Source organism: Euphorbia lathyris, chromosome 7 (assembly GCF_963576675.1).
Source record: "Euphorbia lathyris chromosome 7, ddEupLath1.1, whole genome shotgun sequence".
Lineage (NCBI taxonomy): Eukaryota > Viridiplantae > Streptophyta > Magnoliopsida > Malpighiales > Euphorbiaceae > Euphorbia > Euphorbia lathyris.
Genome location: NC_088916.1, coordinates 49,424,560 through 49,447,840, shown reverse-complemented (window position 1 = coordinate 49,447,840; position 23,281 = coordinate 49,424,560). Strand labels below are relative to the sequence as shown.

Sequence of the window (23,281 nt, the reverse complement as noted above, 5' to 3'; positions counted from 1 at the left end):
GTTCTGTCACTCGGAACGTTCATTCAGATTCTGAAAAATGGACATTGGTCCTCTGGCTCTGCAACGAACTTCATCACCTCATATGCCATCCACATATGTGCTAATCTCGAAGTCTGATAACATGACTGCCACGCATGTCGATTCTCCGGACCTCATCTCATCAGCTACAACTGACTCATCGACTACACCAAAACTGAATACTTCAATCGCCCATGTGACACTTATCACCATACAGTCAACAGTACACGAAGTTGTGCCAACTTCATCCACCACTCCCTTCTCTACATTTGGTACACAGTCTCATTCCACATCCACATCATTAGGTGGTCCAGTTTGTCAGCATAACATGCAACTTCGTCATTCCATAATACATTCTAGAGGGCGCTTTGAGGCTCTTCTTACCACTCATTCCAGTGGTATAGTTGATCCCACTTGTTTTAGCAAGGCAAACAAGCTCACAGAATGGCGCAAGGCAATGTGTGAAAAGATTCAAGCACTTCTTGACAATGGAACCTAGTAACTAGTTCCTCGCCCTCGACATCAATATGCCATTACTTCTCAGTGATTATTTCGCACAAAGAAGAAGTCAGATGGAACTGGTGACAAACACAAGGCTTGCCTGATGGCCTGAGGATTCACTCAGCAAGTAGGCATTGGCTACAAAGAGACGTTCAGTCTCGTGGTCAAAGCTACAACTATCAGGTCGATTTTTGCCGTTGTAATAGGTAATGGTTGGTTCATTAATCAACTTGATGTCTTAAATGCGTTTCTTCATAGAAACTTGTCCAAGATTATTTTTATGGAACAACCACAGGGGTTCAAAGATCAAGACAACCCGGAACATGTCTCTTATAGAAAAAGTCTCTATGGATTAAAACAAACACCACGTGAATGGTTCACTCATCTCCTAATGTTCTGACTCTCACTTGGTTTCAAGATGTCACAGGATCATAACTTTCTATTCATTAGGCGTGCGAAAACTGAGAAGACCTATATGATGTGTTATGTGGATGATATCATCATCATAGGCAATATTCCTACACACATTACCAGCACCATTGCAGCCATTAAACAAGAGTTCCCCATTCGCAATCTCGGCAAGGCGGAATATTTTTTGGGCATTGGGATTCGGTATGAGAAGAATGGCATTCATATGTGTCAGGCCAAGTATGTGGCTAACATTCTTGATATGGTTAAAATGATTGACTCTAAACCCATATCAACACTCATGGCTACTACACCAACTCTCTCCAAAGATCTTGGCACCAGCTTGTCCTCCGGTGATGAATACATAAGCACTATGGGAGCACTTCAGTATTTAACGTTCACTCGTCCTGATATTGCATTTCAGTCAACAAGTTGTGTCAGTTTCTTCATTGTCCCACTGATGAGTATTGAAAGAGTGCCAAATGGGTTCTTCGCTACATTCAAAACACATCTGATTTTGGAATAGTCATGTCTACTAAACCTATGATCACATCCACTGTTACTATGACAATGATTGGGATGGATGCCCTGATGATAGAGGATCAACGGGTGCATTCTGTGTCTGTCTTGGCTCAAGCATTGTCTCCTGGCAGACTCATAAACAACCGATAATTGCTCGATCCTCCACCGAAAATGAATATAAAGTTGTTGCTAATGCCACAGCTGGGCTTCTATGGTTTCAATCTTTGCTATCAGACTTGGGGTTTTCACTTCTTACACATGTACAGCTTTGGTGTGATAACGTTGGAGCAATTTATCTCATTTCAAATCCTGTGTTTCATGCTCGACAAAATGCATTGAGCTTGATTATCATTTTGTGTGTGAACATATTCAAAGTGGATTCCTCAGCGTCCGCTTCATTCCAACTAAGTTCGTACATGAAAGACGTCAAGTGAAGTCTGATCCTTTACTTCAATTGAGTTCGTGCATGAAAGACGTCAAGTGGATTCAACGACATATATGTTACCTACTTAGACATTTTCTTTTTCAAATATAAAAATTTTTGTTGAAAATTTCTTTAGTTGTATTTAAAATTACATTATCTCATTTGCTTCGTAATATATGATGTTGCTTATTGAAAAGAAATTTGTAATTGGGATAAGATAATTGAAAAATGGTTTTATCTCCTACATCCTTCGTAGAAAAAATAAAAATAAAAGTTAATTTTAATTTTTGTTAGAAAAGAAAAACCATCCAACTTTTTTCGGGAACAAGTGACCTCCCACGTGATAATAATTCATCTTCCGGTTATGGTGGCCTTTTTTAATGCACCGACACAAACACATGGATTAGATTCCAAATCCATATATTACCCGACCCGTCGGTGTATGTATGTAGACATATAATGTTTTTTCTGAGAACATGAAATCTTCGTTCCAACCAACCATTGAGACATAGGAAGCAGGTTGCTTATTTCAAAACCAAAAAACAATGTTTGCTCTCTTCCATAAGTACAATTTTACTATTTATTTATTTATTTTATATATTTATTTGATTGCTCGGTTTGAGATTCCTTAACTAATATTTATATAGATCTTTTCTCAATTAATTTTTTTTTTATAAACTCAAAATTTCTAATTTAAATTAAACAACTTGAATTCCTTAACTATTAAATCAAATCATAATTAATACAAAATTATTATTTTAATACGGTTGATTTTTAAATATAAACTATCACTTATCTTTTTATATATAGTTTGAAACTATGAAATTTAAAATAAAACAAATATTTTTTTAGATGGTTTCTTCTTTGAATTAAACTTCCATACTTACATTATGATTTAAACTCTGAATTTCTAATTTAAAAGATTTTGAGACTCTATACTAATTAATATATATATATATATATATATATATATATATATATATATATATATATATATATATATATATATATATATGGGGATAAAAATCAAATTTAGCTCTAATGTTTTAACGTAAGTGTGGATTTAGTTTTAAAGTATAAAATGATGAATTTTAACCTTAATGTTTTCAAACAATATCAATTTTAGCCTTACATTATCAAAAATTAAAAAAAAATGGTTTGATAGATAATTAGCTGTCAGTTCACACATTTCAAATATATCAATTATGTCTAAAATATTTAGTGTAGACTTAACAAAATTAGAAAAAATTCTATTAGAATGCTATAAACTAAATTTGTTACATATAAATTAATCACAATTTTTTTTTATCAATCTGTCTAAAATATTTAATATAATATAGTTACAAAAAAACAAATACAAATATATGAAACTGCTTCAATTTATCGATAAACTTACTTGGAATGTCTTATATGGCAGTTAAATGATAGTCAAACCAGTCTTTTCAAATTTTTGATAGTACGAGGTTAAATTTGATCTTGCTTGAATACGTTAGGGTTAAATATGCACTCGCTTGAAACGTTAGGGTTTAGATTTGCATTGCTTCAATCTTATTACCCTTTAATATAATTTTCAAGTATTTTCTTAAATAGATGCATTATGGTTTCACGGATTACGGTATGTTTCGTTATAAATGCAACTCCATGATTTGCAAAATTTTCATTTTTTATTGACTTTGCCAAATTTAGCCGAGAACAGCCTCAAAATGAAAATTTTCAAGAGCTAAATTATATTTTAAACAACTTTAATTCTTCAACTTTTTAGGTTTGAGATTATTTAGATGTTATTTTTTATGGGAGAAAAAGTTAACGTTTAGAGAGATAAAACTCCAAAAATAATGATTTTGAAAAATTAAAAATGTGGATCCATACTAAATATGACACTAAACAACTTTAATTCTTGAAAATTTTCATTTTGATGTCGTTAGCAGCCAAATTTGACAAGGTCAATAAAAAATGTAAATTTTGCAAACTACAAAATTGTGTTTGTAATGAAAAATACTACATTTATCCATCAAATCCGTGAAACCACAAGAGCATCTATTTATAATTAACCCTAATTTATTTTCAACCAAAACTATTACAATAATAAGTAAATTTAAGGGGTGTTTGATTGCTCATTTTTCACCTCCTATTGGTCTTTTCACTTTAAAAATGAGAGTTTTAAGTGTTTGGTTAGACAACTCATGTTTGACTTTTATAACTGAAAAATAATTTTTTTATAAAAGCAGCTAATCTCTGCTTTTCGAAAAACAACATTTTCAAACTGTAAACAATAAACCGTAACAATAAATAGCAGGTAAACCAAACAAACTCTTAATCTATTTAATTTCACATCCACCATTTTATTTTTCAAAGAATCTACTTCTATACCCAAAATTTAAAAGGAACAATTATCTTCAATTTCCTTCTTCTTTTCCCCAATATCATTAAGGATATTAATGTAATTTCAGTGTTTAAAAATCTACATTATTTATCATATTTGATAATACAGATTTCATTGATTTGATAACCATCTGAATAGGATAAAATTGCAGTAAAGTAAGCATGTGCAAATTAGATGAAATTGCAAAGTCATGATTAGAAGACAATAGTCAATTAGATTCTTGAATTATCTTTCAAGTAAAAACATTCCAACATATTCCACTATCAATAAATACATGACCTAAAAAATAATGGCCATATGTGTTTTAAAGATGAAGCGTTTCATTGCTTATTTTTTCATATTGAATCCTTAATCATTTATTTTGTTATGGATTCGATCTTTATTTAACTTTCTCATCGAGTTTGAACAATACGCGGTGTTAAGGGATTCAGCCTGTCGGCGCGTAGACATTTTCACTTCTATGTAGATAAATAAAAAAATAAGTTTTTTAACTAGGAAAGGGGAGTAAAAAGTAAAAAAATACATAAATCAATTTCCAGTAGATTTTTTCAAGTCGAAAATCTTACTTGAAGAACCTACTAGAAATAGATTTTAATGATAGGAGGGAGACGATTTGTCAATTCTAATGTTGAAAATTGCAAAATGGAAAATAGAAGACCAAATTTGGAAAAACTATTGAAAAATGATTTATGTCCACGCCAACAAACTTAATCACTCTAACGACATGTGCCACTCAAACTTAATGAAGAAATTAAATAAATGTCGAATCTATAACGGAATCAACAATCAAAAGCTTAATGTGAAAAAATAATTGATGAAAAATGTGTAAAATTATAGCACTTAATTACGTTTTTTCTTTTCCTTGCCGTGTAACGATATAATACTCCTATGTTCTTCACCTAAAAAAAGGGAATGGAGACATATAGTAAAGTAAGGGACAAAGCCTCCATTTCTTAGGTGTTGTTTGGTTCGCGGAATGGAATGGAATAGAATGATCATCCCAAAGGAATAAAATAATAAATAATGGAATAAAAATTCATTAATAAAAAATCATTAGTAATAATTATTCCTATGTTTGGTTGGTGAAATAAGATAGAATGAAATATATAATTTTATTTATTCAAAGGACAATATTATCCTAAAAAATAATTGCTTATTTCTTTTAAAATTTTAATTATTACTATAAATTGTTGGAATATTTAATATATGTTATTTTTAAAAATATATAAAAAAAAGAGAAATGGGAAACGTGAAAGTGGGAAAAAATATTAAAAACGAAAAAACAATGAAAAACATGAAAAATGAAAAAAATGTAAAAATACAAAAAAAAGAGAGGAGAAAAACAGTAAAAACACAAAATGAAAAAAAAAACATTAAAAACACAAAAACAAAAGAAAAAAACGAAATAAAAGTGAAAAAAGAGTGAAAACACGAAAAACATATAAACAAGTTAACAAAAAAACACGTAAATCATGAAAAAACACACAAAAAAAATATGCAAACGGTAAAACACAGAAAAAATGTAGATATATGGAAAGCTGTAAAAATAGGAAAAAATATAGAAAAAACTCATGAAAACAAGAAAATACAAAAAAAAAACATAAAAAAAACGTGAAAAGATGTGGAAAAAACAAAAATGTAAAAATTGTCAAAACCATGAAAACCTGAAAAAATATGGAAAGCAGAAAAACGTGAAAAAACACAAAAAAAAACACGTAAAATTTTGTTGAAAACACGAAAACGTGAAAGCACAAAAAGTAGAAAAATACGAAAATCATGAAAAGTAAACAAAAAAAATGTTAAAAACATGAAAAAGTGGGGAAACACGAAAATGTGAAAAAGGCGAAAAACGTAAAAAACAAACAAAAAGCACAAAAATGTGAAAAAATGTTCAAACCCAAAAATGGGAAAAAACATGGAAATGTGAAAAATGCATTTATAACGTTTTTTTATATATTTTTGTGTTTTTGGCATTTTTTTTTACGTTTTTTCATGTTTTTCAATTTTTCTTATTTTTCACGTTTGTTCACATTTTTGTATTTTTTGCGTTTTGTCATGTTTTCGTGTTATTCACATTATTGTGTTTCTTTTTTTTCGCGTCTTCACGTTTTGTTTTTCGATTTTTGCCTTTTTTTGTGTTTTTTTTATTTTTCGCATTTTGTTACTTTTTCGTGTTATTCACGTTTTTCCATGTTTTTTGTATTTTTCATATTTTCATGTTTTTTATATTTTTCGCATTTTCATGTTTATCGCATTTTTCACGCATTGTCACGTTTTTGTGTTTTAGCATTTTTCACGTTTTTGTACATTTTGTGTTTTGTCACTTTTTCGCGTTATTCATGTTTTGTGTTTTTTCGTGTGTTTGTTTTTTTGTTTTCGTGTTTTTCACGTTTGTATGTTTTTCGTTTTTTTTTTCATGTTCACGTGTTTTGTAATGTTTTCACATTACTCACGTTTTTCGTGTTTCATATTTTTCGTATTTTTACATTTTCCCAATTTTTTCAATTTTCACGTTTTTTATGATATAAATTATTGATTCCCCTATAATAGAGATTCAAAACATCATAAGACTTATGTTCTGTTTGATAACCAGTTTCAACACTTAAAATTAAAACATTAAATACTTACTGTTTTTTTTTTTTTGAAAATGCAATATTTTCTGGGTTTAATCTTGTTTGATAACACAACTTAAATACTGGTAAGTCAAAAGATTTAACTTAAAATTTTAAATTGAACATTATAATATTTTTAAATTAAATACTTATTTTTAATATTTATCAAACAATTATATCATTTGATACTTTCAGCATTTATAATAGTAAACACTTAAAATTCAGTTCTTATAAAATTGAGTTTTATCAAATGTTATTTTAGATTTAATAAGCGTAAATCTAATAGTAAGATCCTCTTGAAAACTGTTGTGTCAAAGCATTAGTGGTTAGAATTTACATTCTAATTTACCAATACCATTTTTTTTTATGCTAACCGTGAAGTACTCCTAAGGCGTCATTTTCTTATTTAAAACAGGATTAAATCTCAGTTTGGGCAAAAATCATAAATAATTTCATAGTTAGTCATAGTTAAAAGATTATTCTTCAGAAGAAGGAGCTGTTTGTTTTTCTTATGGTTAGAATTGTACTATTATAGTAAAAGGTACGCCGTAATGGGGTAAATTACACCCATGGCCACTGAACTTTATCCATTTTCACATTATAGCCACTGAACTTCATTTCTTCCTGGTATGGCCACTGAACTTTACACATTTTAACACATGTGGCCACTTAACGCCTAAAAACGACCATTGACGGCTAAAAATAAAAAATCCAAAGCGTTAATGATATTTTAAGGAACTTTAATTCTTGAAAATTTTTGTTTTGAGGTCATTTAGGTGTTGTTTGGTTAGGAGAGAAAGTGAATTTTTAGAGAGAGAAAGCTCCAAAAAATGTGATTTTCGAAATTAAAAAATGCTGTTTCATGGTAAATGTCATTCTGAACAATTTTAATTCTTGAACATTTTCATTTTGAGGTCGTTAACGATCGTTCACGGTCATTTTTAGATGTTAGTTAAAATTGAGTGGCCACCGGTGTTAAAAAGTGTAAAGTTCAGTGACCATACCGAGAAGAAATAAAATTTGATGGCCATAATGTGAAAATGGATAAAGTTCAGTGGCCATAGGTGTAATTTATCCGCCGTAATGGTGACAAATTTTTTTTTAAAATTACTTACACTCATTACGGCGCCAAGGGCGCCGTAATGAGAATTTGACAGGAATCCCACAATTAGTGGGCAGTGGCTTCACGCCACTGCCCACACAAATACATATAATTTTTTTATTATTATTTAATAAAAAATCAAAATAAAATTTATAAAATAAATATAAAATAAAATTTAATTTATTATTTTATAAAATAAAATTATATATAAATTATATTAATGTTGATTTAATTGGTATAATTTCTAAATAAGATCAATTTTAATTGTACACTATCGAAGTACAGATTTAGTCCTAGCGTATGAAATTGTGCAAATTTAATACTAACGTGTCAATATAATAACAAAAAAATGTATGAAACTGCTTTAATTTATCGACAAACTAGTTTAGAAGGTCTGATGTGGCTAAATAACAGTCAAACACGTCTTTTTAAATTTTCGGTAGCGTATGGTTAAAATTGATCTTACGTGGAAATGTTAGTATTAATTTGCACAATTTTATACGTTAGGGCTAACTCTACACTTCGATTGAAACGTTACGGCTAAATCTGCACTTCGCTTAAACATTAAAGTTAAATATTTAGTACATTACTAAAACAAATGTTTAGTGCATTAATAACACAGATACTTTTAAACAAAAAATGTGATTCATTTATATGTAGCAGGTTTAATTTTTTTAAACTGTCTAAAATATTTGACTGTGTTATTAATATAGTTAAAAAAACATGTATGAAACTATTTCAATTTATCGACAAACTGGTTTAGAAAGTCTGATGTAGCTAAATAACAGTCAAACATGTCTTTTCAAATTTTCGGTAGCGATTGGTTAAAATTGATTTTGCTTGAAAATGTTACGGTTAAATTTGCACAATTTCATATGTTAGGACTAAATCAGCACTTCGCTTAAACGTTAAGGTTAAATTTATACAATTTCATACATTATGGCTAAATCTGTACTTCTGTTGAAACGTTAAGGTTAAATTTGCACAATTTCATATATTAGTAATGCACTAAATATTTAATCGCGTTTCAAATAAAGTACAGATTTAGTCCTAATATGAAATTATAGGAATTTAACGCTAACGTTACGATTATAATTTTATTTTTATTTTTATAATATAACATAATAAATTTTAAAAATTTTATTATATAAGTTTTAAAAAAAAAATTAAATATAATACAAAAAAAAAGTTAATTTATTGACCATGGTTGGGAATAGCCCCTTCTAGGGGAATATTTCCCAACCAGGTCTAGTTGAATATTTTTTTTTTAAAAATGGCCCCAAACAAGGGGTTAATCCTTTAAAACACACCCCAGCTACAGCCACGTCATATTGAATAGGTGATAAAATTCTACCACTCATAAATTTCAATTATTAGATGAAAAGTTGTACTAATTTTTCTTTTATCACCTTAATTAGAATTGATATTCTTGATTGATTCGTCAATTTCATGCATAGAAATAATGCAGCACTTTTTCACAATTTAATTTCGGATTAATATTTCCAAATTCTGTAAAGTTAGTGTATTTCTTACCTTATATCACTTCTTAAATTATAATTTTTTCACTTTAAGCAATTAGTAGCACCAGTTTATTTTTCTGCTCTTTTTTTTTTTACAATTAGATAGTGGGAAGATTCTTTTAATCATGGAATTGAACCCATGATCTATAGCTTTAGTAACAGAAAATAGCAGTACTCACGGACTAAAGGGTTTTCTTTTTTACTGAAAGATGGATGGTGTACGGTTTTTTTTTTTGTCGCTTGAATAGCAAAATTGATAATTAATTCATATTTTAGTAAACATAAAGTTTGACCTGGAAACCGGAACCCAATTGCAAAAAAACAATTCTCAAATTGAGTTGACCTTTGAAATTAAACACCTAACGAATTGAAAAAGAAATTTCGTAATTTGTGGACATGATTATTCAATTACATTATGTAATCATATACTACTAATAGATAAAATATTTCTTGCTTTTACATGTAATAAATAAAATCTCTATATATAAACAAATTAATATAAATAAATAAATAAGGAAAATTTATCACTCACAAGTCACTATAGCGAATCAATTCCAGCCTGTTTTCCCACTCTACGGGCAATTGAGCAACCAAAAAGTGTCCTTCCATTGCCTACCCGTCTGTCCAAAAGCTGCCCGCTTAGCTGTTTCTCAAATAATTTCTTTTCTTTTAACCATAATTTAGAAAATAATTCGAAAAAGAAAAAAAAAGAAATCTTCTCCGGTCATCAATCAATCATATGTGCAAGAATGCTTGAGAGAAATTGGAGTGTTGAGCTTCTTGTGATCGAAAGTAACATTACAATCGATTCTCTTGTAGAATTTCGGCTTAACCAATTTTCCCAGAACATTAGCTCTTGATCTCACGACGAAATTCAGATTTAAAGCCACTGGTAATGTAGTCATCCCTGTTGAACTGCTCAATGTCGCTCCACTACCATATAGAGGAATTTTATTTCCCATTACAGATATGGACACTGATCTTTGACTCTTCCTTGATTGATAAAACTTCTTTACCTGCAAATTAGCAACACCGAATTAGATAATTCCGATTGAAAAGAAAGATATGGATGATGAACCAAAATTATCGATCTTAGTGACTTACAGCTCCTGAAGCTAAGACGATCTGAGAATAAGATAGATCTACGGGAGATGATGTTACATGTACTCCGAAAAATGTTCCTGTATTCCGATAGATCATCTTCACTGTGGAGTTCACTGAGATCATATCAGTAGCGACTCCTGTAGCGTCAGATCCAGCTTGAATGGTGAAATGCTCAAATGATATGCTCTGCAAATTAATAAAATCAAGTTAAAAACTAATTAAATTCGCATCGGAGAAAAATAAACTAAACAATTAATGAGATTAGTTGTGATTATTAAGATCAACTAACCTTCATTGTGATCTTTGGTTTCTGCGGCTTGCTAGCACCCCAGAGAATCAAAGAGAACATGGAGAAGAGGAGAAAGAAACCGAGCACAAAAGCGAGAAAATAGCAGCGACGAGGGAAGCCTTTTTCACGTTCTTCATCATCAAGAAGACCTTCTTCTTCAATCACATCGCACTGTTTCTGTCCCTTTCTGTGGCCGCCTTTGGAGCCGTCATTGGGAGTGATTTTGCGTGATCCAGGTTTCAGAGATCCAGAAAACCTACTGGAGGAGGATTCACGGGAGTGACGACCAACAGAAGAGTGAGAATGAGGTGGAGATCCCATGGGACTAATCACCGGCGTGGAGTGGAAAGACGTCGTCGTTTTCTCGCCATCGTGAGAATCTCTGGACGGACTCTGCACGTAGTAGACAGGGCGGCGTGGAGATCTTGTTGGGGACGATGGTGCAAGGCTGGTAACCTCTGAGTCAGTTTTTGCGTGCATTTTTCTCTAGTGTTTGTGAAAAGTCCCCAATGAAACACAGGAACGCCAATTACACTCTTCAATCGGCTGTCATATACAAAAAAGAGTTTGGTGTGGATGGAGAGATTATGAAAATGATAGAAAAGATTTGTTTGGGAAGGGACAACTTAAGCTGTGTATAATTGAGAAAGAAATGGTATGTATATATTTTAATGGTATATTAACGCGTCAATGTTTGCAGTAACGACAAAGATGAGAGTAAAAAGTATTAATATTAAGGCGGAAGCAGGAAGAGAACAGCCAGCCAGCAAGGTTACAGTTGGCCAAAAGCGCCGCACACAGAGAGGCATAAAAGTAACTGACTGCTAAAAAATATTTACAATCAAATTGTTCTATTACTTTCTTGCCCATCAAAAATAAGATTTATATATTTTACATTCTGATTTCTCTCCATATGCAACGTCAACTGTGGTAGATGGTTTTTATACTTAAGTTACTAAGCCCTTGTTTTTTATTACTTAATTTCAGTGAATCGGATCCTCTACTGTTTTAGTTCAACAGAAGAGGATCTGTTACTGAAATCTCAGCCCTTGATTCACTTTAAGGACTGAGATTTTAGTTAATTAAAATTAAGTTTTCCGCCTAATAAAAAGTCTAGCACTTTAAATTTTTTTTACCAAAAACCCTCACTCATCCTTCTTCCCATTAATTCATTATTTTATTTATTTTTTTATATTAAAAGTTAAAAAGGACTAAATAGTTAAACACATCAATTAATTCTTTTAGTTTCTTTGAGGCGATTAATGGCAGAGTCTCGTAAATGTGATAAGATGCAAAAAATACTCTTAGCGTTTATAAACAGGAGCAATTTTACTCTTGACGTTTAAAATTTTGCAATTTTACTCCTAACATTGGCTGCCAAGAGCAATTTTACCCTAATGTCGGCAAGTTAGGTCAATTTATACATTATTATAAAACACAGATATTTTGTTTCTTGTGTTGCACCAATTGCACGTAAGTTGATTATAAGAAAAAGATTTTATATTTTTTATGATTTATAAAGAGAATTGAAGATTAATATTTTTAAATTCGGTAATAATAGAATTGAAGATTTTTTATTGTGTTCCTTTAACGTTGGCAGCCAGAGCAATTTTACCCCTAACGTTGACAAATTGGGTCAATTGGAGAAATTATTTATCAAATTGTCTTCTCAATTAGAACCTTGTCGTCTACACTTCACATGTGCGTCATTTTATCACTCATTAGTAACAAGTCACAAGCATATGATTAAACATGAATTTTTTTAACAAAATATACTGTATTTTGTACGAGTTGAAAAAAATTTGAGATATTTTACCGAATTTAAAAATATTAATCTTCAATTCTATTATTAAATCACAAAAAATATAAAATCGTTTTCTTAGAATCAACTTACGTGCAATTTGTGCAAAACAGGGAACAAAATATCCGTGTTTTATAATAATGTATAAATTGACCCAACTTGCCAACGTTAGGGATAAAATTGCTCTTGGCAGCTAATGTAAGGGGTAAAATTGCACAATTTTAAACGTCAAGAGTAAAATTGCTCCTGTTTATAAACGTTAAGAGTATTTTTGCATCTTATCATATTTACTAGACTTCGCCATTAATCACCTCAAAGAAACTAAAAGAATTAATTGATGTGTTTAACTATTTAGTCCTTTTTAACTTTTAATATAAAAAAATAAATAAAATAATGAATTAATAGGAAGAAGGATGAGTGAGGGTTTTTGGTAAAAAAAAAATTAAAATGCTAGACTTTTTATTTAAGCGGAAGTCTTAATTTTAATTAACTAAAATGTCAGCCCTTAAAGTGAATCAAGGGCTGAGATTTCAGTAACAGGATCCTCTCCTGTTGAACTAAAATAGGAGAGGATCCGATTCCTAATTTCAGTAACAATCAGTTCAGTTCAGTTCAGTTCAGTTCAGTTCAGCATTCAGTTTCAGCATCTAGTTTCAGCATTCAGTTTCAGTATTCAGTAATTTATCGTTATTTATTATATTATAATTATTTATATATAATTTATTATTATTATTATTATTTATCTATAATTTATCATTATTTATTATTATTATTATTTATAGTTTATCATTATCTATAAATTAGATAAAAGTAAGAAATGATAGTTTATTAAAGTATATATGGTTTAATAAAAAAAAATAAAACTAAAGTATGCATCCATATTTAAACATTAGGAATTGCATCCATATTATGAATTATTTCTCAAATTTATCCAATTTATCAATGTTAGGGATAAAATTCCACCATTTTAGACGTTAGAGGTAAAATTACTTCTGACCCAAAACGTTATTTTTGCACTTTAACCCTTAATTAAAATAAAAAGTTAAGAGTTTGTATTCATATGAAGATTTGTATTTAATTTCATAAGCTTTAAATTATATATAAATTTGTGTTTGTATGTAATTTGTATTTTTAATTTAAATTAGACTTATTTTTATTTAATTTCATAGGCTTTTATCGAGCCAATATTTTATCATCCCGGGCTTTTATTTGATATTCAATTTAGTTTTATCTTTAATAATATATTTATTTATTATTGATATTATTAAATTTATTAGAACCATTATTATTATTATAAGTTCATTAATGTCCAATATTATCATGAAAATTATTTTAAAGTCTAATATCATCATTATTGTTAAGTTCGGTTAAATTCGGTAGCATTCAGTTAAGTTCAGTAGCATTCAGTTAAGTTCAATATTCAGTAGTATTCAGTTCAGTATTCAGCAGTATTCAGTTCAATTCAGTTCAGTTCAATTCAATTCAGTTCAGTTCAGTTCAGTTCAGTTCAGTTCAATTCAGTTCAGTTCAATTCAGTTCAGTTCAGTTCAGTTTTTTTCAGTGATAAAGAACAGAGCCTAACGCTATTGAGAGTAAGCTGAGATTTTCAGTCACGGTTAGATCTAGGAGATGAAAATCTAATCCATACAATTGTTTTAATTTTCACCATATAATTTTAACAAATTTAGATCTAACAGTGACTAGTAACTGACTAATTCATTTGGTCAGTTACTGACCATGTGAAAACTAATGTGAAAGTAAGTATATGACTAAAAGTAGAAGTAAAAGTGACTCTGTATCTTATGTTCTTTTAAATGACTATTTATAAAGACATGTGAAGGGTATCTTATAGTTGGATAGGTTTCCATGTGGGAATGTTTAATTGGTCCACGTATCTATGAACTTTTGCACATGTCTCTCTTTTTCGTAAGTTACGTCGCATTCTAGAGATTAGGATCGTATGTTTCAAGCTCTTTCTTATGATTGGGACATGTGTCCTTGGCGGTTATGCATTTTCACTAAGGCTCCTCATTGGTTCACGTGTCCTTCTAACTTCATCATCTTTTACGATCTTTTATCATGTGATATCAGATGCCCCTTTAAAACTATTAGTGCAAAGTTCTTTAGGGCTTCATTTTTATTCTTTTGTGTTTCTTGTAAGCTTGATGATGAGCTCAAAAGCTTTTGAAGCCCACTTTCTGTCAACTAGGATTATTCTCACTTCCCAATGATGCTTTTGATCTTCTGTCGTTTCGTAGAGGTAATCATTACCTTTTTACCTTCTCTCGAGAATGCTCTAGGGATAGGTTATTTATTATTATATATCGTCATTGGGGTTCCTTCAGTTTATGAATATAAACCTTAAAGAATATCACATCCTTTACTTCCTCTCGAATCGCCTCCTGCTTTTTATCTCTCTAAGTTCTTTCCCATTCTTTCTTTTAATTTGTTACGATTTTACTAGAATTTAGCCTATAAAAACTCTCAAGAAGTTTGTCTTTCCTGCAAACCTCTTTCCGAATCTTCTTCTTCTTCCCTTTTATCATGGCTCTTTAATCTTCCAAATCCCAAAAAGCTTCATCTCCTAAGGCCTCTTAAAATCTAATCGAAAAAGCTCTTGAAAAAGCTAAGCATGCTAAATTAAATGTTTATTCTCGGTACTCCACTTTAACTACAAAGGATTTGATAAAGATTGTGGTTGATTATCCCGAACTGGAGAAAATGATTGTCAGCTTTCCTACTAAAATCCAGAGAGCCTTTAATCTGCATGAAAATACCCTTGGGATGTTTAAGCAATTCCTGAAGTGGGACATGTGTTTCCCCTTACCTCGAGGCGTCGTAGCGACTTTAAACGAATGTCGTTTGTATCCATGCCAAATTTCTCCAAATACCTGGCTAGAACTACTTTATTTCTCTAAGGTGTGTTATGACCTTAATGTTAACATGACTAGGGCATTGTGGCATGCATGTTGGTACTCTATGAAAAAAGGCACTAATGACATGATCTACTAGAAAACCCATCAAAATCGCCAAGACTTTCTCAACAAGAAGGTTCAAAGTGTTAAAGATTTCAACCCCGAGTGGTTTTGGATAAAGCCGAACTCTTTTATTCCCGAAGGTCCTTATTTTCAAGGTTATCATTCTGAGACAAAATGGAATGAAGCTTCCTATAGTGTCTGAAACTTTGAAACCTGCCAGTGGACTTACTTCTAGGGAGAAAGATGGGCTCCCACTTCTTTATGATTGTAGCTAGTAATGGTCGTATCAAGACATGGTGGATATGATTCGGTCCAACCTTCATTTGGCTTACACAACCTAAAAATGAAAAATTGTCTATAAGGGCACCCAAAACTACTGAAAAGAAGAAAAATGTGACCTTATTTTATCCTTCTTCTTAATTCTATTTTTTTATTTTGTTGGATGCAAGTAATTTTGACAATATGTCTCTTCGTGCCCAATTCTTAGCCCGAATCAAGGAGTTGAAGGAGTCTAAAAAGGCGTTTATGTCCACAGAAATTATTATTTCTTCACTACCTGCTGGAACCTTTTTAAAAGCCTTTAGCCATTAATCTCAGACGTGCTTTGCACGATCTTTTTTATTTTGGTTTTATCACCATTGTGTAGATGTTTAAAAAAGAAATTTACAAATTGAAACTCCAATGAATATGTAGGTATTAAAATTTAGTGTAATAATTTTTTATTATTATGGCGTATTAAAATATTGAAGAATAATAAATAACTCTTTCAATATTATAAAATGCTTCTTTAGAATTTGCATTTTAAGTATAATTACATGTTTGTTGATAACTCTTGAAACTGCCACGTATATTTGACCATGGTTGAACATCAATTAAGATATAATCCAACATGTGCTAGTAATTGTCCTTGGCTTTTATTTATTGTCCTTTGCAGTATTGTTTTTCCTTCAATAAAATGATATAAAATTTTATTATCGAATTAAGCTCCTTTTGAATTGTCTTATTATCTCTGAATTGTACGTGCAGTTAAAATCATATGACCACTTTTACATCTCACTTTCTCCATTAATTTAGAGGAGCTAATAACCATTTAATAAAATAGTTAGAAAGTAAAGTTAACATATTCCTCACCAAAGAGATAAGCAATCATCTCTTCTCTTCATGGATCTGCCTTCCCTTTTTCCTTCTCATCAGGCAACAACTTAAGTCTACATAGAGGACATGTAGCATGTAGCATGTCAATGTCCATGTCCATGTCAATGTTCCACCCATATATCTATGCATTTGGTGTGAAATAAGTGACTACAATTTTCCCAACATACCATGAATTTACGCTGGTTAATTGTTGCACAATCACTAAGGGCATATATGTTATCACATCCCTCAACTCGTAGCCATTCATCAGTTACTAGAGGACGTCTATTTTGCTGCTTGTAGAAACACAGACAATTGAAAGAAATGAGTTTGATAAAAGAGTATTCAGATCACATCAATTCGACCTAACTTGCTGGAAGATAGACTTGAGACAATCAGCCCCAAATGTATAAATCTAAATCCTAAGATTAATATACCTAACCAATTTCCTTCATGAAATCCTTAACGACATGGTGAGTTCCAATTCCAGTCGACCAAACAACCATTCCATAAAGAATATTAGTAATTTCAACTCTGTAATGAAAAACTAAAAAATTCCAATATATAATAAGAAATTGCAGAGTACATCGAATCTAAGCACAAAAGGCAAACGTGCACTTTAAGGATAAATTGAAGGTAAAACGAATGATTAAATAAAGGGAAAAGTACAAAAATAAACCTTAGGCCATTTTCAAACATTTTTTAAAGTTTACAAACATGTACCTTGATGTCAATTCAGTTAGCAAACACAATCCAAAATACTAACGTTGTTAAAAAAATGATGATGCATTCTTAAAAAGAATGAGGATGTGTCATTCTTAGTCAAAAAGTCAAAAGACTAAATCTGTCTTTTTAATTTCTTTTATTGTTTATTTATTAACTTTTATTATGTCTACCTACACATCACCACATGCATTCTCACTTTGACCTTTCTCTTACTCTCTATCTTCAATATTTCAATCTCCATATCCTCCAATTCCAAATTAGAAGTTCCTAAAACGAATAAACTTGACCACTATTACGAGAAGTTCCAAAGCAAAATATATGCAAAATATCAATTATATTAATTACTATCAACAGATCATGTACATCAGATTTCTTACCTTGCTCGGAAACTTGAGATGTTTGCTAGTCCTAAATATGTTTCTGATATAGATACCATTTGTGAAAGAATTGGAGTTGTAAGGAATCGCACTGAGGAGGGATTTCAAATTCAGGTTCTTAAAAAAGGATGTGAAACTCTTGGCTTGAAAGTTAGTTCAGTTGGAGTCAATGCTTCACTAGAACATTACTCCAGATCTTGTGGAAATGGTTGCTAAACAGGAGATAAAAAGGGGACTAATACTACTTGGTGTGTTGATGTTGTTAATCATGATGTATATGTGAAGTAAATTTATAACTAGATACAAAAAAATCATATTTTATCTATGAAGAATGATGAGGCTTCTTATCCTACATTTTCTTTACCATTGTACACACTCAGATTTTGTAGTTTCAAGTGGAAACTAACTGAGCATGGTGCATAATTTTCTATATTCTTGCAATTTCCACGAATTGTTCATATCTGGTTCGACTATGGCGGTACCTTTCCTACGACGAGGAAGAAGATAGAGAGTAGGAGAAGGGTCAAAGTGAGAAAGAATAAATATGGTTACGTGTCCATCATTGGTGGGTAGATAAAATAAAAGTTAATTAATAAATAATAAAAATAAATTAAAAAGACTGATTTACCCTTTTGACTTTTTTTACTAAAAATGCTACATCATCATTTTTCAACACTATTAGTATTTTCGACTGTGTTTATTAACGGAATTAACCTCGAGGTACCTGTTTGTAAACTTTTAAACCACATAGTTTATGTTTGAAAATGGCCCAAACCACAAAGTTTATTGTTGTACTTTTTCCTTAAATAAAACCTTAACATATGAGAAGATTACCAGAATGAGATGCATAATGGAAGGAGCGATTCGAGCTCCAAAAGAAGCAATTCATCATAGATGCTACAGATTTTATAATAATGACATAAATTGGAATGTGAAATTCGTTGTAGCAAAGAAAAACATAATAAATGAAATGATGAAAGAGAAAACAATATTAATAACTAACGTTGAGAGGAATTAGTCAGATAGAAATAAGATAGTTTGGAGCAGTACTTATGGGAGAAGCCCATAAAACGTAATAGCATAAATGGAGGTTAGAAAGAGGATTAAGGAGCAACTCAAAGCAGTTGGCTAATACGTGTTAAAATGGTAAACACCAGGGTAAAAAAATTAATAAAACGTAACAATGCATCTAGAAGCGAGAAATTAAAATAAAAATAATCTAAAAACTGAGAATACACATGTCAGCAAATGCACTCTATTTTTACATACAATATGTTTACAACTTTACATTATATTAATAGATAATAAATAAGCATTTAAGATAATTAGGAATTAGCATACATGAGGAAGTGTTTCATCATTTCAAACAAACTATGAATGGATTAGGTCTTTAATAACACTTATTAAAACTGCTTCATAACATCCTTTCAAATATTGTACCAATTGTTTGACATAGAAATCTCACTATATTAGCTTACATAATATAATATGACATTTAAATGAAAAGGAAAAGGGTTCTTACGATATTAAATATCAGTCACGTGTTAAAATTTTCAAGATTTCAATTAGGAGCTAATAAGTCTGAATTATAGGAATAGAAAGATTTGCACTCGGTAAGAAGGTCAGTATAGGAATTTGAAAATGGGAATATTTGGATATTGTCCCATGCTAAATATAGTGTGCCATTTGGTTCTTATTGAATAGTTATTGAATGAATTATTCTTCATATTTATTCACATAAATGACATACAATGTGAAAGTTAATTGCAGATTCAAGATTAGGCAAAGTAGAATATGAGTTTGACATATCAACGATTCAAAACAAAAATAAGTAACATTTTCTAAGCTTGGCAAAAAGACTAAGAAAATTAGGAAGAAACATTGCATGACATAAAAGAAACGTTCAAGGAAGTATGAGAACAAAATGTGAACAGTGAATATAGAATCTTCAACTTTATCCTCTGCTTACTTGTGACATATATAGCACAAGTGAAGTAGAATATAATACTTTTACACTATTGGATATGCCATGAGGCCAAACTCTATACTCGACCTATAAACCGAGCATGGATGACCTGAAAATGTATCTCTCATCATCTACAACCTAAAAAAAGAATACTTCATTGTCACAAAATGTTCCAAGAAAAATTACACACACTGACAATCAAATTGAGAAGAGACGAAAATGATAGTTACCGATTTTCACAACAAAGGTCCCCAATCTGCTTGAGTAATGGAAAAATGGAATTGACAAAAATGTTTTGGCTTGGAAATCACTCATAGAATTCAGTGACTGTATAAACATGTGCCAAAAATTAAAAGGAACACAATAAATAGGAGATCAACATTAATAAAAAAAATTAACATTTACTTGACTTGCATGCTTGACACCTTATTGTAAGAATATAAAAAATGTTCTGAACCTTGATTCTCATATGAACATTCATTTGAATAGTATGTAAGAAAATATATGTAATTTAATGGGGTAAGATACCTAGCAAATGGTGGGATAAAATTATGTCCTAAAGCATTTGTCATTTAGAAAAGAAAATCATTACCAATAAGACTGTTAAATTTTGAAGCGATAAACACTCAACAAGCATAGTGTTGAAGAGTTTTCGCAAGTGCATGGTTGCCTTTTAGTAATAAAAGATATCGATCCCACGAGGAACAAAGTTATTACTCTTTTTTTAATTAAATCGAAGGGAAATGCAAGCAGCATCCTAAACTCTTAGTTCGATTTACATTTAAGGGATAGTAGCTTCACTTCGACATTTATTTTTCATTCATATTTTGCCAGGGTTTCTTTTTTTCACTTAATGATATGTGCTTTCCTTTTTGCTTATGTTTTAGTTTTAACTTCAATAATTCTTGCTTACATAAAAGGTCACTATCCTTAAATTGAAGCGGAGGATCAAATGAGTCAAGTAATTCCTTCCTCCCAACTACATAATTTGACATTTTTTTATGTAACTTAAGCCCATGGAACTTCATTTTATTACCATTATAATCTATACTATAATATAAATCTATAGACAGATTTGCCGAATTTTTCTTTTTATTCCTTGGCTTTGTTACATTTACATTGTTGTAATTGTTTGATGAATATGAAGCTGAGTCTTGTCTTTTATTTATAAACAGGAAATCATTGGCATGTGTGATTTTTCTGTTGGATTAAGCAGCAACTAAACCAACCTATAATACCATAAGAACCTTAGTTTTACATATTGGTATTCATTGTTTGATGTATTGGAATTTGGATATTGTTTACGGATATTATTTTCTTATGTATCCATTGTTAGATTTTTAAGATTGACATTTCTCTCATTTCCTCCATTATTATACAAATAATAATTATTCATTTTTGTTAATAGGTCCAAATCATTCAATGTTGGAGGTATTCTTGCTTAATTATGTTGTTCAATTGGGATTTTTTATTATTTATTTTACAATTCATAATCATGCTTGCATATGTGGAATCCTCTGAGGATTATTAGTGTTATAAGAGCTTTCAACTTTCCATGTGTTGTTTGATATGAACCCAAGAAGTTCATATTTTAAGTACCTTAATGTCTTTTTTATTAAATACATCAAGAGTTCATTAATATATTTAAGTATTATATTTTCATTACATGCTTTATTCTTCTTTCCATGTACTCAATAAGGATTTAGGATAAACTTCCCTTAAAAATGCAAAGGAATCAAGCTTATGAACAAAGCTGGAATTCCATATTGCACGAACGTGCAATTTTCAGATTTTACACAAAGTCACAGACACTTCACCTAACGGTTTCCTTCCCAGATCCTAAAGCTCATATCATTCCGGAAACATTCTAAAAGACTTGGCTTCTCTCCAAAAGTTGCATCTTCTCCTCCTAAAATACATGTCCTCCTAGAAAGGTGTCTTGAAAACTCATGTCCTTGTGGAGGGGTGCCTTTCAATTACTTCATTAAGAGAAGCCAAATTCAGAATAAGAGACAGAAAAACATATGAGAATTAATACAAAATAATTAGAGAGCAACTCATCATTCTACAAGTGAATTTTGGAAAACATAGATCAAGAAAGAAGAAGAAGACTACATGTAAAGGATAGAGAGATCATCATTCCTTTTAAACTTCATTTTTTCTTTCTTGAATCTCTACATACATTTATGTTTACTGTTATGTTTTATGTTTATGGATTACATTTTACATCAAATCAATGTTCAAGTATTCTTCATTTTATTTTATTTTTAAAAAATATTCTTTATTTACTACAGTAAAATTCTATTATAGAGTTTCCTTATATGAATGTTTTCAATCTTTTCATGTATTGATATTTTTAAGTTAGAAAACAGATTAAGAGATTGATCCTAACTAAGATTATAAGGAATTGATCATTCAATATTCACTAAGGGCTTGATTGGATGAAGGGTAGGGAAGGGTTAATAAAGGAATGGTAGAGAAAGGTAAGGAAAGGTAAGGAAAGGGAAGGAAGGGGAAGGAAGGGTAATTTCTAACCCTTCCAAACCCACCAAATTTGAGGGTTCAAAATTAGATAGAATTTCTTAAAAACAAACCCTTCAAAACCCCTCCAAACCCTTACCCTTCTAATTTTTTTGTGTTCCAAACAAGGGTTTGTAGAAACCCTTACTAACCCTTCCTCCTACCAAACAAGGGTTTCTATCAACCCTTACTAACCCTTCCCTTACTAACCCCTCTAAACCCTCCATCCAATCAAGCCCTAAAGAGATCAGGTTTATTGAAAGATTGTCGTATGTTAACTTGTATACTTGTAATTTTTTATATTAGTAAATTAATTCTCTAAGTGAAAACTAGGAATTAATGCTTCATATGAACTTATAAAGAACTCTAAATTTATATCGAGAGAGTAAGTTGGAAACAATAATTGACTTAGCCTATGAAGTCAGAAAAAATGTTTATGAAAACATACTTTAAGTACAACCATTCCATTTCATTTCCATAAAATTCATTTATTCATCAAAGTTGTTCCTAATTTACTTTAGATTAGTTTAGATTTTTAGAATCGGATAACTTAACCCCATCAAATTTAGATTTACTGTAAACAAAATAAACATATAAAAGTGCTAAATCGAGAGATAAAATTAGTAGGTGGAAGTTACAGACTATATCCAACTGATACAGACAGTAACGTAAATACAACTCGATAGGCCAACTGATGCCGACCAATATCCAAAACCATGGTTCAATACTTAAACCATGTACTTTACTGTTTTTGTGTTTGTGATACTGCAGGACAAAATGTATAAGATCTTAGAACTCTAGAAAAATATACTACGTAGAATAACACAACTACAAAAGTAAAGCCAACTCATGCCAATATCAATTACAGTAACAAAGTTGCGTAACCAACCCAAACA

The 23,281-nt window shown here is 30.6% G+C and overlaps 1 protein-coding gene across 1 annotated transcript; it reads right to left on the bottom strand.

The window, feature by feature from the left end:
- Window positions 1-9,857: 9,857 nt before the first annotated feature.
- Window positions 9,858-11,532, bottom strand: LOC136201098 (uncharacterized). The gene is made up of 3 exons (XM_065991675.1): window positions 10,884-11,532; window positions 10,595-10,780; window positions 9,858-10,506 (listed from the first exon to the last, which is right to left on the bottom strand). The coding sequence occupies exons 1-3, from the start codon at window positions 11,361-11,363 to the stop codon at window positions 10,222-10,224; spliced, it is 951 nt and encodes a 316-aa protein (XP_065847747.1). The 5' UTR covers window positions 11,364-11,532; the 3' UTR covers window positions 9,858-10,221.
- Window positions 11,533-23,281: the final 11,749 nt, after the last annotated feature.